Source organism: Brassica napus, chromosome A8 (genome assembly GCF_020379485.1).
Source record: "Brassica napus cultivar Da-Ae chromosome A8, Da-Ae, whole genome shotgun sequence".
NCBI lineage: Eukaryota > Viridiplantae > Streptophyta > Magnoliopsida > Brassicales > Brassicaceae > Brassica > Brassica napus.
Window position 1 is genome coordinate 7,576,566 of NC_063441.1, and position 16,455 is coordinate 7,593,020.

A 16,455-nucleotide genomic window follows, 5' to 3' on the forward strand; every position below is an offset into this window, starting at 1 on the left:
TATTTTTAAATATAAGAAATTTGAGAGATGAATTTTTTTTTTTTCAAAATCTAAATATCCGAACCCGATCCGAAATAACCGAATCCAAACTAAAAATACCCGAACCCGACCCGAAGTACATAAATATCCAACGGGTTCTACACTTCTGTACCGAAATATCCGAAAATCCGAAATACTCGATCCGAACCCGAACGGATACCCGAACGCCCACTCCTAATGGTGGGAGAGGACAACATGGGATGCACATGATTTTATATTATGCAGTTTTAACCTAAAATAAAATGAAAAACAGATCACTCGCAATGAGATGTTCGCGGATCCAAATTTAACTTTTAAAGCCTTCCTTCTGTAACAATAATAATACATATAAAATTATAAAATTTGATGAAATAAAATATGTGGACCCTTTTTCAAAATTAAAAAGAAAAGAAAAGAAAAAGAGGGTGAAGAAAAGTGGGTTTAACAATTATTTGCTGCAAAGTTAGAAGAGGCTCTCAGCTTTATTAACTTCTCTTTGCTTTCATTCTCTCTATCTTTCATCATCATCCTCGTAATCCTCATCTCTCCTTTCTAACACCTAGTTGCACTAAAAAAAGGCTGCTTCTTTCTCTTCCCCCATCGTCAATGGTTTTATGAAGAACCCGTGAGCTTAAAGAGAGAGAAAGAGAGCGGGTAGATAGAATACAAGAGTGGTGGGTTGAAAGCAAGATTGGTGAATCTAGAGATGGAGCAAGGAGGTGGTGGTGGTGGTGGTAATGAAGTGGTGGAGGAAGCTTCACCGATCAGCTCAAGACCTCCGGCGAATATGGAAGAGCTTATGAGATTCTCAGCAGCGGCGGATGACGGTGGAGGATTGGGAGGAGGAAGCTCGTCTTCTTCATCGGGAAATAGATGGCCAAGAGAAGAAACACTTGCACTTCTTAGGATCCGATCTGAAATGGACTCTACTTTCCGTGACGCCACTCTCAAAGCTCCTCTTTGGGAACACGTTTCCAGGTTTCTCTCTCTCTCTCATCCATTATACTCCTTGAATTCTCAAATTTTCATCAATGGTGTTTCTTGAGATAACTAGAGATCCATTTGCATGTGTTTCCAACGCTTTTTTTCTTCTTTTTCTAATTCTGTTATTTATATAAATATTAATATATTCGGGATCAAGCATCTTCACCATCCCCGAGAACATTAAATAACTGTTTGTTTACACAGAAGTGGCTCTCATGAATTTCTGGGACGCTTTCGATTTTGTAAATCCCAAGATTTTTCTTTTTTTCTATAATAATTCCGATCGAACAGTACACATGAATAATCATAATAAAAAAAAAAAAAAAAAAAGACAGAAACTGAGTTTTGATGTTTGAATGACACACACTGACAGGAAGCTGTTGGAGCTTGGTTACAAACGCAATGCTAAGAAATGCAAAGAGAAGTTTGAAAACGTTCAGAAATATCACAAACGCACCAAAGAAACGCGCGGTGGTCGCCACGAAGGCAAAACATACAAGTTCTTCTCTCAGCTCGAAGCTCTCAACACTAGTGCTCCTCTTCCTCCCTCTTCTCTCGACGTCACTCCTCTCTCCGTCGCCAATCCAGTTCAGCAGCCTTCTTCTCAATTCCCCGTTTTCTCTCTAACCCAAACGCCACCACCGTCCCAACCGCTTCCACCGCACACAGTCTCCTTTACTCCCAATCCTCCTCCTCCTCCTTCAGTAGATCCCCCATTTCCCGGAGGTACCTTCTCTTCTCACAGCTCATCGACGGCTTCGGGAATGGGGTCTGATGATGATGACGACGACGACGACGACATGGACGTGGATCAGGCGGGTCCCAGTAGCCACAAACGCAAACGTGAAAACCGAGGCGGCAAGATGATGGAACTATTCCAAGGTTTGGTGAGACAAGTGATGCAGAAACAAGCGGCGATGCAACGGAGCTTTCTCGAGGCGCTTGAGAAGAGAGAACAAGAACGTCTTGCTCGAGAAGAAGCTTGGAAACGCCAAGAGATGTCTCGGTTAGCTCGAGAGCACGAGATCATGACTCAAGAACGAGCGGCTTCTGCTTCCCGTGACGCTGCAATCATCTCGTTGATCCAGAAAATTACTGGCCATACCATTCAGTTACCTCCTTCTTTATCATCATCACAACCGTCTCCGCCGCCACCTCCCGCTAAACGTCCTTCATCACAAGCTGTAGAACCACCTCATTCTCAACCAATAATGGCGATTCCACAACAACAAGTTCTCCCTCCTCCTCCTCATCAACCACCACCACAACAGCAACAACAAGAGATGATTATGAGCTCGGATCAATCGTTACCGTCATCATCGAGATGGCCAAAGGAGGAGATTCTTGCTCTTATAAACCTGAGGAGCGGAATGGAACCAAGGTACCAAGATAATGTCCCTAAAGGACTTTTATGGGAAGAGATCTCATCTTCAATGAAGAGAATGGGATACAACAGAAACGCAAAGAGATGCAAAGAGAAATGGGAAAACATAAACAAATACTACAAAAAAGTTAAAGAAAGCAACAAGAAACGTCCTCAAGATGCTAAGACATGTCCTTATTATCACCGCCTTGATCTTCTTTACCGCAGCAAAGTACTCGGTAGTGGTGCCGGTTCTAGCACTTCTGCTCTACCTCAAGACCAAATATCAAATATACAAAAGCAGAGTCCGGTCTCTGCAATGAAGCCGTCACAAGAAGGGGATGTTAACGTCCATCAAGGAGAAGAACCAAGAGAGGAAACTCCACAAGGAGCGGAGAAGGTACAAACTTGGCTTATCATTTTCAAAATGTGAATTGGTTTTGTTTCTTAACAGCTAAAAATCTTGATTTGTTGGAATTGAAGCCAGAAGACCTTGTGATGAGAGAGCTGATGCAACAAAAACAACAACAAGAAGAAGATTCAATGATAGGCGAGTATGAAAAGATTGAGGCGTCTCACAACTATAACATGGAAGAAGAAGAGATGGATGAAGAACTAGACGAGGATGAGAAATCCGCGGCTTATGAGATTGCATTTCAGAGCCCTGCAAACAGAGGAGGTAATGGCCACTCTGAGCCACCTTTCTTGACAATGGTTCAGTAAATCAGAATCACTGTTCTTCAAATTATACCCTTGTACCAAGAAAATGTACTTATGTGTGCATAGCTTCTAAACAACACCAAAAACCTCAAAAACACACACACATCTGACCCAAGAAACTGAAAATCGAGGTCTCATCAATCTTGATTTTCCAGTGAATACAATTCTTTCTTTCACATTATTTCCCTTGTTCCTTTTCTTTCTCAGTCTCTTGTTTGTTTCTCTGTTCATTGTTTTCTTCTTCAGCACACACACCCCCCCACCCACATAAACAAAAACTCTAGCTAAAGGTCTTTTAGTTTATTTGGAGTTGTAATTCATCAGCAAGTCTCATACTTTTTCTCTTCTTAAAACATTTGTTGATTGGTTAATTGGGGAATAAAAGAGTCTTTTTATTCCTTGAGGAAGACTCAAGAAAAGAAACATACTGTAAATCTTTATTTCTTTATGAGGTTTTCAAGAACTTTACTTAAGTATTTCTGCTTCGAACTACTATACGAGAAAAGATTGGCTTATTCATATTCACTTTGCTTCTGTTCATTTTTTACTGAGAAGAGACTCACTCAAAACTATAGTTTGAGCGAGAGGAGAAGAGAAGAAAGAATCCGTGTTTTATGTTTTATCCTTTTTTGCGGCGCCCACAAAGACACAATCCGATAAGCCATTATTCATTTGTGTCACGATCAGTTAAATAGAGTCACTCAAAGTTTTGTTCGTTTGTTTCAACTTTCTTGTTTTTTAAAATTTATTTTCCTTATAATCAAAAGCATGTGCAGCTTTTGTACTTACAACGACAAGACTCGTCCCACTCTCATTGTTCATCTCCTGTCTTGTTTTTTTGCTTTTTAATACCTTCAAAAACTGTTTTAGAATATATTACATTTACTGCAAAACTATACTCGTCTGTAAAAGAAAAAACAGAAATCACAGAAAAATATATAAGCTGGTTATTTGAACGGAGAGAATATACAAATATGGAATGAGACAGCATGATCAAACCAAGAAAAGATTTAATAAAAAAAATGGAAGAACAGAGAAAAGATTCTGTATCTTTTTGATAGGGAGAGTAATAATGGAGGAAATGGGTACAGGTAAGAAAGGGTATCTACCACTTTCATTGCCAACTTGCTTTCACCTCTTTGTGTCTACTAACACAGCTGCCCCAACGTGCAATCATTTTATATATAAATGTATGTATTATGTATGTATGTATCTAATTATACATATATAACAATGTAATGCTAGTGTATAAAATACCCAACGAGCCTGTCCTACCCATGTGCTTTGTAGTTTTATTAATTAATTAGACTTCATATATTATTTTTTTAATTACGTATGTTTAGGGTAATACGTACGAAAACAACTCAACATGTAATCAACAATGTCACATGTTGATCCCACCATAAACTCAAAAGTTTAAGATCTGTTTTTAGGTCATGCTCTCACATGTAGTTTCCTTTTTGATTAGGCTTTGCTTCTCCTTTCTTGCCTACAAACCATAACGATCTCCTTGTTCTGTAACTTTCTCTTCGGATGAAGAATCTAATTATATCTCCAACCTGTCGTCATCGGTAACTTAAGGGGTACTAGTTGAGATTTAAAAAAGAGAGTTTTCAGATGTCAAAAGAAAAAGAGTTTCCAAGATTACGAGTTCGAGTACCGTCGACGTAAAGAATACTAAAATAACAACTTAAACATACTCTTTGAGTCTTTGGTGACGAAAAATATAAAAATATCATTAATATACAATTCATGTCTCGAATATAACTTTTGGAATTTGGTTTGGGTATTTCGGATTATGTGTTTTCAATTTCACGATAAGAAGTGTAAACCCATTCCAGTATTTCTAGATTTTGATCGGTTTAGATTTTTTGGATTGAAGTTGAATTTGGGTGCACATTCTTTCAGTTGTTGAATCAATTCAGATTTTTATAAGAAAACTAATTATATATTCAAAATTATCTAAAAACTAAAAGAAACTTAATATACTTGAGTAACTCTATGATCAAATACCAAAAATAAATATGAAATCTATTTGAGTTACTTATTTTGATTTTCAATACTCATTTGAGATACTAGGACATGGTCTTAGATTTTTGCCCCAGCCTCTCACTTCGTTCGTTGTTCGTTCTGTATCGTCGCGAAGAAACCCGATGGGCCCGACTTTCCCGAATGTCGTTCACCACCAAGTTTTTGAGTATTTTCAAAAATCTTGGTCGGGTTCGTTTATATTATCTGATACCCAAATTATCACTTACAAGATTCATTTGAATATTTTTATAGATCAAATCGGTTTAGATTTAAATTATCTGAATCAAACTCAGTTCGGATATCAAGTTCTATTACAAACGTCCATTGTGAAACTTAACCAGGAAGCTACCGTTTTCAAACAAGTGTAAAGTTCAAAACAGAAATACAAAGATACATATCTTTCAGCTACCATCTTTTGAGTATGTGATAATTAGAAACCCAACAAATCCCTTTTTTATTATTTGAGGAGCATTATATAAAAGTAACCTTTAATTCATGTGTTTATTACATATGTGTTATTTCGTACGTGTCAGCACCACAAGCTCTTTCACCTCATATATTCAAAAACCTTTTTATTAACTAGACTAATTACAAAATTTGCCATTGCTCCTTACATTAAAAATTGGGTATATACTATAAGCTTATTGACTAACAAAAAAAATTAAACCCGCGCCCGGCTTGCTACGCTTCAATTAGAAACGGCAAATTTAAATACGCAGAGATTTTATTGCCATAACCTCAGATTCTTCATAATGATCGATTTTGTAATATAGCCCGACTTAAATATTAATGCCTTTCTACATAGTTAGACTACATAAAATCTATTGTGTACGTATGTATCTACATATCTACTTATATATATGTTGCTGCAACTCTTCTCCGTATTAGATAAATATACCAATCACAATCGCAACGTTCAAGAATTATTACATAATGGCAAAATCGTATAGATATATACGTACACTTTTTTTTAAATGACATAAAACTTGGAAATATATTATATTGTTAAAAGCTAATAATAGTTTCAAATCTCCTCCATTGCATGTTAACCATGTTTATCGTTTCCATAATTATCAATGCAATTGTAATCGACGATCATTTTATGATAATTTAGATTCAAGGCAACACAATTTAATACGTTACCATTTCTATTTTTCCCATAATAAATGATTCAAATTTGAATTGTCAATCACGTGATCAAATGAATTATTGTCAATGGCAATTACAGTGTGATAATGAATTGCCGTGAAAAGAGGAGTTTTCTATATAAGGGATTTAACGGATATTGCATCGTTGTTATTTGAATACGGTTTCACCACGTCAAAGTTATTACGAATATATGATTATCCATCGTTGATTTATACATACTTTTTGCAACAGAGGATATTTTTACATTAAATTTTGCGTGACCAGATCTTCATATTGTTACCTATTTTATGTACAAACATATCGCACTGATTATCCATCATTGGTTTTTTTTTTGAAAAAATCAAAATTGGTATGCTAGTTATTAAATTTTTTTAATGAATTGATATTCGGGGTCCCTTAATATTTTTGGATAACCGCTCTAACAAAAAAAGAAATTATTGAAATCATAAAAAGTCAAATTAGACTATTAATGTAACAAATCATTTATAATTCAATCATATTCGGCATTCAAACCTAAGTTTCCTTATCTTATTCATTTAATTTATAAAATTTATTCTCCACTTAAAAGTTGGACTAGACATCGAAACTACTATAATCTTTTTCAACCATAAGTTTATTTTCTTTAACTTTTGGACTATGATAAAGTTTATTCAAACATAAGTTTCATTTCCTTAAAATTCTCTATTAAAAGAAGTACCATTTTTATCTACCATAAAAAAAAGTCATATTAGCTTTATTAGGTCCATTTCATTAATTACATTTATTTAATTATTTACATTAATATGTTAAATATATAAAGATATTAATAGTAAATCAATTTTAACTGTAAATTTAAATTTTATTTTTAGTTATAATAAAATGTTGAGAAAAAATCTAACAAAATTTTTCTAAAAATTTAAAATATTTTATTTAAATTAATACCATTGATTAATTTCGTAATTAATAATATATACTATTATACATTAATTTAAATAAGATTTTATTATAAAACAAAATAAAATAAAAGTGTATGATATTTTTCAAATTTTATAATTATATTCTATATCTTCTTTATTAAAAGAAATACCATAAAAATTCATACTAGGTCTATTTCATTAATTATATCTATCTGATTATTTCAGTTAATCTCTTTAATATATAACATTTCTGAAAAATCTTATAAATTATATAGAAATTAATAAATAAATTTTAACTGTAAATTTAAATTTTATTTTTAATTATAACAAAATATGTTGGAAAAAAATCTAACAAAATCTTAATAAAATTTTAAAATATTTTTAAATTAATGGAGCGATTGATTTCATAATTAATAATATAGTATTATTATAATCTATTTACTTATAAAATCCCACAATATACTAAAATAAATAACGTAGAAAATATATGAATTTGTTTATTTCATACTATGAATTTATTTTACCAAACTCGAAAATATATTAATATATAATAACAATTAATAATAAAGTTAAATGTATAAAATAAATCATTATACATTAATAATATCGAATAAGAAACATAACCAATAACATTATAGATTTACACAATATATAACACTAAAATGTAAATTATATCTTTAAAAGTTTTGCGATGGTATCTGTTATATATTTATAAAATAAAAATCTACCCGCATGGATGTACGGGTCAAAAATCTAGTTTTTGTTTTGTTTTGAGTGATGTCACTAAAATTAAAAGAATTTAAATTGTGGGTCAGTAACACTTGAGACAATCATGTGCTTATTTAGGCCTGTATGATTTTCTCTGTTCTTTTGTATATGTTTATTTGTGAGAAAATAAATATTTTTCTCATTTTTTTGAATATGTTTCGTGTACATTAACAAAGCTGACCATATTATTTTCAACAATTAATGATTTGGTTAACTAATACTATGTTTAATAGTGAGAAATATTATATTCAGGTTTATTATTACTAATACTATGTTTATATATGTTTAGGTGACCAACACATACATCAAAATAATCTTATATATCATTAAAATAAAGTATTTTTTTCAAAATAAAAACAATTGTTTATATTAGTCTTTGCTTATTTTTATATATTTACTTCTATAAAATATACTTCAATTACACAAGTTTTTTTTTTTAAGTTGAAGCTTACTTTATATAAACTTACATGCACAATTTAGTTCAGTTTTTCATTAGGGTCATTAAGTGGAATACCCTCATTTTGGATTTAAATTGGCAAAATACCTTGATTTGAGTAAAGATGTAATCTCATACCATTTGTGTATTAGATAGACGAAAATGCCCTTCACTCTCTTTCTCTTTATCCACGTTTCTTCCTCTCTTTTCTGACATTCTCTTTCCTCCAAACCCCACATCTTTTTCACCTCACCTCTTTTTTTCTTACACCATATTTTACTTATATTTTCTTTCCACCTACAAATTATGTGTAATTCATTTTTCCAGCATAAAATTATGATAACATACTTACGAAAAAAATGAAAAATCTGATAATTTTTTTTTGAGTTTATAATGTTATATTATAACTCATCAGTGATTTGACCACCAAATATGTTATAAAATATGTTAGCGAGTTAACAAATATGTAACATGATACAAAATTTGTTAACATTAATATTACTTTTTTAACGTGTTACAAATTTTGTTATCGGGTTATATTTTGTTATAGCACGTTAAACAAATTAATAACTTGGTAATACACTTTATAATTTAACATTAGTTATCAATCTAACACAATATTTAACAGTTAACATATGAAGTTGGCTAACAATTAACTAACTTAGCTATGAATTGAAACATCTAACGTTACAATTTTTTAACGAGTAAACAAATTTTTAACATATTATAAATTATATTAACATTGAATACTATTTTTAACTTGTTACAGATTTTGGTATCAAATTATATATATTTATAACACGCTAAAAATGTTAACTTAATAAGAGACAATATAATTAGTATTATTAACAATCTTTCATATTATTTAATGAGTAAAATATAAAATTAACTATCTAATATGAAAGTTAACGAACAAAATATAAGAAACTAACATGTTTTGAAATAAGTTAGCATGGTAACATAGATGTTATCTGTTTCATATGAGAACACAAACAATTTTACAGATCAAGGATCTTCCCCAAGGTGGAGTTCTGCAAGAACTCTAACTTATCTGGTTCGTCTTCTTGATTTTATGATAAGAGTTGATACGCTGGTCTAATGGTTTTTTATCGGCGGCGAACATTCTCGGTGGTAGAACGATTTGATCCATCGCGAAAAGAGATAAAGTAATTTTTTTGTAAGATTTTAGAGATTTAGGGTTTGAAAGAAACAAAACATATTTTAAGAAGTGAATTGTTGGTAGGGGAAACGAAATTAAATAGGATTATTCATGTTTTTGACTCTTTTTTCGAAAAAGAGAGAGGAAGCGTGGAGTGAGACTAAATGGAGGATGATGGGAATTATCCAATGGATATGAGAGAGTATCTGACATACACCAGTTTTGATGCAGGCCCCAGGGTAAAATGATCTGGATTTTTTATTCCAAAACTGAGGGCAAACCGCCAATTATCGCTTCGTTTTGGGGCAATCCCACCAATTTCTCTTTTCATTATATAATATATAATATTTGTTACTATGATTTTTAACTTTCTAATATCTATAAATTAAAAGTTTTAATCTATGTTATTTCATTCACCCTGCATAGGGCGCATGTTACCACCTACTGTTATGTTAAAGTTATACAAAACTCAATCCAATCCATCAACTATCAATTCCCACTTCCATTTTCACAAAGAAAGGGCCTTTTTCAGAACCTTAGGTCACGTGTGCCCCAAGTATACAAAAATTTATAAGTAAAATAAATAATGGGGAGAAAGATCCATAGTTGGGCACTATGAAGCTGTAGTTAAATATAAGTTTGATAGTTTAATCGAGCTCAGCTCTGCTTTTACTTCGCTTCATCTTAGCCTTGAACCTTGACTTCACCATCAACGTTTCTACCGTGTTTATGAAGTTTCCAATTGCCATCACAACCAGAAGTATGCCACAAATCAATACCTGTCAAAGGATTCACATTGACATCAGAAAACCATTGTGATAAAACACTTCCACGGGTATTTCTAAGATTATGTACTTCATTGGAACTGAGAAATAAACCCAGCTCGATATTTTAAATTATTGACATTCAAAATATTCTAATATTTTAAATTATTGACATTCAACCAGTGGGGATAATGCACAAAAGCTGCCAAAAGAGAGAGTCTAAATACCTGCCATTCGCCGACTACCCCAGTTAGTGCTGTCCTGAGCAACTGCAGTCCAACATATGCTTCAAAGCCCTAAGCTTGCCAAAGTATAGCACATATATATTACAAACAATACCATAAACGACCTTACAGATCTAGTATTTATCTGAAGTTTCTTTTGGAGTGTCTTGAGTGAGAAAAGGTCTTCCATTGTTTAGACCATGAAAGCCATGAATACGAATAATAGCTAGAAGCATCTAATCACACAAGCTTTTGCATAATCTTTTGTGAAATTTATTGCGGTAAGATGAGTAAAACTGTTACCTGTAGAGTGAACAAAATAGGACACAACAGCAATAATTGCCCGTCTACTCCAGCCGTTTCTCCCCAAACAACGTCCATCCTCTTAGCCTGAAAGTGACCAACAATGACTTTTATACAGCCATTTTCATAGCTATGGATATGATTTAGACCAGAGAAAAAATGTAAATAGTTATGGTACCTTTCCTAGTGCAATGCGAGTGTATAATCTTTGGCGCTGATATCTGTTTTGCAGAAGCATCGCAACACCTTGCATCATAGCCCACTGGAGGAAAAGACGGACTCCTTTCTGAAAGGCATATAGATTCAGAATGGTCCATACCATTTTACTATGCAGATATGAAAATGACCATTACCTGCTTCTGAACGCAATTTGGTTGACCTTTGATCTCCCATGTGAGACTGACAAGGGCCATAGCCATGGCACAGTAATGATGATAAAGCCACCTGCAAGCACATCAGCCCAGAGGTATAAAAGTCATAGCTACCTCTTCAATCACACAACAATAACCATTCCAAAATGAGAAATGAAACTAAGATAAAATTGAAAGTTGGAACGCTGACATAGCAAAGACAAGTAAGAAGGGATGGGATTAGAGTACCAAGAACGGATATCGCTCCCATTGGCTCTCAAAATGTTCTCTCGCATAGCCAAACCAGCATAAAGGAACAGAAGCCAAGCCTGGTAGAGCTGAACAGGGAAAGCAGGCAGACATCCCTCCCAGACATAAGATCTTAGGGTCAAAAGTATTGCAGGGAAAACAAGGAAAAGAAGAGCTGTTCTATCCTGTTTCAAAACAGAAACATCTCATTGTATTCTACATAATAATAATATCAATGGGGGGGAAATACTAACTCTGTAGCTGTTGTATTCTTCTTTGACTTTAAGCTGTATATCTTTCCTTGAGGCTCGAACATTGAGTGGCCCTAAGAACATCCTCACAAAGCGTCCTATACACAAGGGATGGGGGGGTCAAAATCAAAACTTAATCAGGGATTGGATTCAATAAAGAAACCTTGAGGTTTGGAGGGGAGAAAAGAGCAAGTGTCTCCATCTGCAAGCATGCATCTTGCCCGTTGCAGATCCTCCTCTAGCTGCACCCAAACCGAAAGATGGAATCTTTATTTATAAGAAAGATTCGGAAAACAAGAGAGAGAGATGAAAAGAATGCCTTGTCGAGAAGCTTGGGATCATGATGTTTGTCGGAGAGAAGGGTGGAGTGTAGGCGGGTGATTGAAGCGTCAACGAGGGAGGATCTCTTGCGGAGGGAGAGCTCTTCGTGGGAAGAAGAAGAGACGAAGGAGGTCGCAGAGTCGTTAAGCTCCTTAACCTGCTCCACGATCCGTCTCACTTCTTCTTCAACCTCCATGGCGTCGATTCCGAAGCAAGCAAGCACACCAAGACAAAAAGGAATGAGATGGAGAAGAAGAAGAAAAAGAAGAGGAGGTTGGGGTTTGTTTCGGTGTTTCTTAAATTAAATTCACAGAGGTCTCTTTTAATCGTGAATTCGGATCTAATCGCACGCCTCTTTCGATTTCCTCTTTCTAAACGAAACTTTGATTACTAAGAAAATAATAATGAATAAAAACATGCTATTACTATTTCATGTCGGCATGCCGATGGCATCGTATCTTATCTTAGAGAATGCATAGATTTTCAATTTTCAGTTAATGGTTATGTGTGTATCAATCAAAGATATTAAAAGCGAACATCCAATTGTTGACACACAAAAAAAGAAGCGAACATCCAATTTATACATTTATTAATATTTTTTTTTCAACGCCCGATAATTATATTATTACAATTATTAGAATATCTAAAACAATCTAAATTTTGATATGATGATCCAATCTCATGCACGCTCTTCGAAGACTAGCTATTTATTGTTCTTATCAATCTCCATTACCACTTGGAGAAAGCTCCTATGCTTATGCAGGATAACTCTTTTACATTTCATAACACCCATGCATAGAGATAGCAATTTGCTAACCTGGACTGCAGACCTGACCCGTAAAGAATTTCTGCGGGGAGGATTTGAGCCGGCAATTTGTAGGCTCGCAAAGGAGGAGGCCTAGCGAGTAAGTGTCCTGCAGTATTAGACTTTCGGTAGGATGGGCTTCACTTGGACCCACGGGATAAGTAAAGAATTCACTTGGACCCGTATGGTAATGATGTGAACATGTTTTATTAAACTTATATTGTAGTTGCATCCGCTGATTGGCATCACCTTGAGCTTTCGCAATTATTACATCGTTTAGGAAAATGCTTTCTTAAATATCAACTAGATTTTGACCCGCGCTTTCGAAGCGCGGGTTTTTTGGCTAATAAAAATGTTTGATATGAATTAGTGGAAGTACAGATTTTTCGTTTAATTACGATTGATATGAATTAGTGTTTTGATTTGATGTATATTATTATGCACACTCTTATGTTACAACATCATCTTTATATTTTATGTGAATTTTATAAGAGTTATATCTGTTGAGCTGGTGAGACATAAGATTTGCTTTGAAGATTTTGGGCTAATTTAGTAGTATGATTTTTTTTAGGTTTTTAATATTTTTAGCAATGTTTTTGTACCTGATCCAAATCCACGGTCGAATTGATAATTTTGGTGACGTATATAATCTGATCATACTAAATTAAAACATAATATATAAAAACATGATAAAACCTGAAAAACAATTTATCATTAACCCGCCATCTGATACTGTTGACCCGATAAAATATCATATAAATTTGATGATATTTTTTAAAATGTTGATTCAAACTTTTTCAATACTTTTTAGTAGTACTTAAAAGTGAATAAACTTTTTGATTTGTGATTCTTTAATAGTATGAATTTGTAGGTTTTTAACAGTTTTAGCAATAGTTTTGTACCCGGTCCAAACTCGCGGTCGAATTAATAAATCCGGTAATCCATATATAATCCGATCTGGATTAAGTTAAAACTTAATATGTAAAAACTTGATAAAACTTGATAAAACTTGGTAAAAACTCATCATTAACCCGCCATATGATAATGATTGATCCAATAAAATATTATATAAATCTGATGACATTTTAAAAAATATTGATTTAAACTTTTGCGTACTTTTTAATAGTACTTAAAATTGAATATATCGAATGACACTAAGATTTTTTAAAAATTACATGATAAAAAATTCTCAAAAAAATTACATGATAAGATGGAAAGGGACCCATTTCCAAATTCATAGTGTATCCCTCTATTATAAATGTGGTTCTTATATTCAGTTTCAATAATATTGAGTAAAAAAATGAGTTTATTTAAAGTATTTTATAGTTACAGAAAATAAAAGTAAGGCAAAAAATAATAATATAATTAATGAGTAGGTGCAATATTTTTGTAAGTAACTTTTTAGGATGATCATATTTTAATAATATAGATAATAAAAAGAAATTTGTGTGATCTAATATTTTCAATAATTATTCTATGCTTTTTGTTCATGTGGTTGTTCTATGTTTTTTCCAACGATTATGAGTAATAAGGTTAACATATTTTTTTGTTTATATGTAGGTGATGAATTATGATAGGTTATTAATTTGAAACTTAATTATGATATAGTTATAACATAAAAGAGAGTTGCTGTCGATCTACGTAGATAAGGGACCCACCATATATGTGACTAAAATCTATCAACTGAAAAAAGGATTCTAATGTAACAGATTATATATTTTTGATTTAGTTAAAACAATATAAAAGACATATTAAGTTTCTAATGAAAAGGTCCAAACAAGTTTTATAAGTAGATTTATCAAAAATGTTTCCCTTTTAATAGAATAGATTTGTTCATATTATCAAAATTAACCTAGAAATCTATGGTAATGATGTAACATCCATTTTCACATTAAAGAGGAGAATTAGATCATATTTAGTGAATGACCAAGAGAAACGAGGCACACTTATCAAGGTTTCATGATGGTTCCTTGGGACTCCATCATCGTCCATTTGCCTCCTATTTAAGCGGGTCTTCTCCTCTTTCTTGGAACTTCAAGTGCCCCTGAAGAACCGTTACTCACTTTCTGCCAGATCTTTGTCTTACCGGCGAGATCCCCTCTCCCTAGTCTAGATTCTACATGGTTGATGAGTTCTTGATGACCACAACTCCTTTCTCTGTGGTAGCGCCACCAGATCTATCAAGTGTGCTAGCATCTTCTGTTTATCGCCATGTTCTGACTTTTCACCAAATCTCCTCCATTCCTTGGAGCCTCCCGACCGAGACCCGGCATATCAACCCTTCCCTCCTCAATTCATGTCTTCTTCTCTAAATTCGCTACTGGTCTCCCATCCCCCTAGTATGATGGATTTCGTCTCTACTGTGTTTATATTTCTCTCCGATAAAGATTTGTGGAGCAAACCTAGTGTATGTCACACTACTTATGCGGTATGTTTCCTGATCATTAGCTCTGGCGACCTGCTAGTGGAGTTCTGAAGCCACTTTGCCATCCAATCGTAACACTCCCAATTTCCTCCTTTCCTCCTGACGATCTCAACTATGCCGGTGATGTCAACAATATAAGTAGGCCAAAAAGTTAATATAGTGGGTTTTGCCATTAGTTCTGCCCATAAATTTGTAGGCCAGCAAATTTCAGGTAAAAAATGCTCAATCTTGGCGTCAGTCCCTACGTCATTATTGGTGTTTCTAGGGCACTTGGCACAGTTTTTTTTTGGCGTTGGGTATGCTAATTTTAGCAAGTTTCTCTTATTGGGAGAAATCATTACACAACCCTTTAAACTTGTCCTTGTTGGATAAATTTAGTCAAATTTCCTCTCGGTAGACTCAAGAGGTATGCTTCTCCACTTCCTCTTTTTCAAAAGAGAAATATTTCACCAAAATATTTCAAAAGAGAACTATTTCACCAATATTTCACCTCTTTCATTATTCAGTCTAAATTATTTGTTTCTTAACTGCTTGTTATCTTAGGTGAAGGTCCACTTGAGGTCAGTAGATGCAATGATTCTCATTGAGGTGAGAATCGAAGTTGTAGATGGTGTTGTGACATCACAGGTTATAGTGATCTGTTATTTGAAAAACTTGAAGTGTGGTTTAAGTATTTTATAGATTTGATCGCCGGTGACAACTTTAAAATCTTTCATGGAATTTTATCAAATTTCCATAAGTTTGTGTCTATATCCTTGTTTATAGTTGATTTATTTGTCTGGTATTTAGTCTTTATGCTTACACATCGTGTTTTGTACGATTTCTTACCATTCTTGTAGTTGTTTAAATCTATTATTGAAGATTTTGTGTACAAAAAGGTTACTGAATAACCATAAAATGAGTAAAATTAAAGTAATAAGTTAGTGGGATAGACCAAGATACTGATAGATGAGTTGGATCAATGTAGATTTCGACGGAAATCTGAATAGTAAATTTGTTTTACTAATCCATACATCGATAAATAATAGTGATTTCTATTTTATCATGTAACAAATAGTTAACAGTTTAGTTTAATGTTAAATTGGTAGAACTATCAATATTTCATTAGCAAAATTAATTTTCTTAAGTATATTTTTGATGTAAAACGAAAAATACAATAAATTTGAAAATAAATTATACTGGATAATCATTTGATTTTCATGATGCTTTTAGCTTTCATGTAATTGTAATAGTAGTTCT

At 33.3% G+C, this 16,455-nt stretch overlaps 2 protein-coding genes and 1 long non-coding RNA gene across 6 annotated transcripts; 2 read left to right on the plus strand and 1 right to left on the minus strand.

Annotated features, from left to right (window-relative positions):
* Positions 1–445: 445 nt before the first annotated feature.
* LOC106418917 (trihelix transcription factor GTL1) lies at positions 446–3,561 on the plus strand. Of its 2 annotated transcripts, none has more exons than XM_048738546.1 (3): positions 446–996; positions 1,376–2,765; positions 2,853–3,561. In XM_048738546.1, the coding sequence occupies exons 1-3, from the start codon at positions 725–727 to the stop codon at positions 2,862–2,864; spliced, it is 1,674 nt and encodes a 557-aa protein (XP_048594503.1). In that variant the 5' UTR covers positions 446–724; the 3' UTR covers positions 2,865–3,561. The 2 variants fall into 2 exon arrangements, with proteins under 2 accessions (XP_048594503.1, XP_048594502.1); XM_048738545.1 differs by having other exon boundaries at positions 451–996; positions 2,849–3,561.
* A 6,348-nt stretch (positions 3,562–9,909) lies between these two features.
* Positions 9,910–12,480, minus strand: LOC106418975 (transmembrane protein 120 homolog). 3 transcript variants are annotated; one of them, XM_013859714.3, is made up of 9 exons: positions 11,985–12,477; positions 11,829–11,907; positions 11,669–11,763; positions 11,415–11,503; positions 11,169–11,259; positions 10,994–11,101; positions 10,816–10,902; positions 10,516–10,584; positions 9,910–10,303 (listed from the first exon to the last, which is right to left on the minus strand). In XM_013859714.3, exons 1-9 carry the CDS (start codon positions 12,180–12,182, stop codon positions 10,172–10,174), a joined length of 948 nt encoding a protein of 315 aa, XP_013715168.1. In that variant the 5' UTR covers positions 12,183–12,477; the 3' UTR covers positions 9,910–10,171. The 3 variants fall into 3 exon arrangements, with proteins under 3 accessions (XP_013715168.1, XP_013715169.1, XP_013715166.1); XM_013859715.3 differs by having other exon boundaries at positions 10,516–10,589; positions 11,415–11,599; positions 11,985–12,445; XM_013859712.3 differs by having other exon boundaries at positions 10,003–10,303; positions 11,415–11,599; positions 11,985–12,480.
* Positions 12,481–12,612: 132 nt separating this feature from the next.
* On the plus strand, positions 12,613–16,132 carry LOC111200045. The gene is made up of 2 exons (XR_002653773.2): positions 12,613–15,130; positions 15,240–16,132. It is a non-coding gene; the product is annotated as an uncharacterized LOC111200045 (long non-coding RNA).
* Positions 16,133–16,455: the final 323 nt, after the last annotated feature.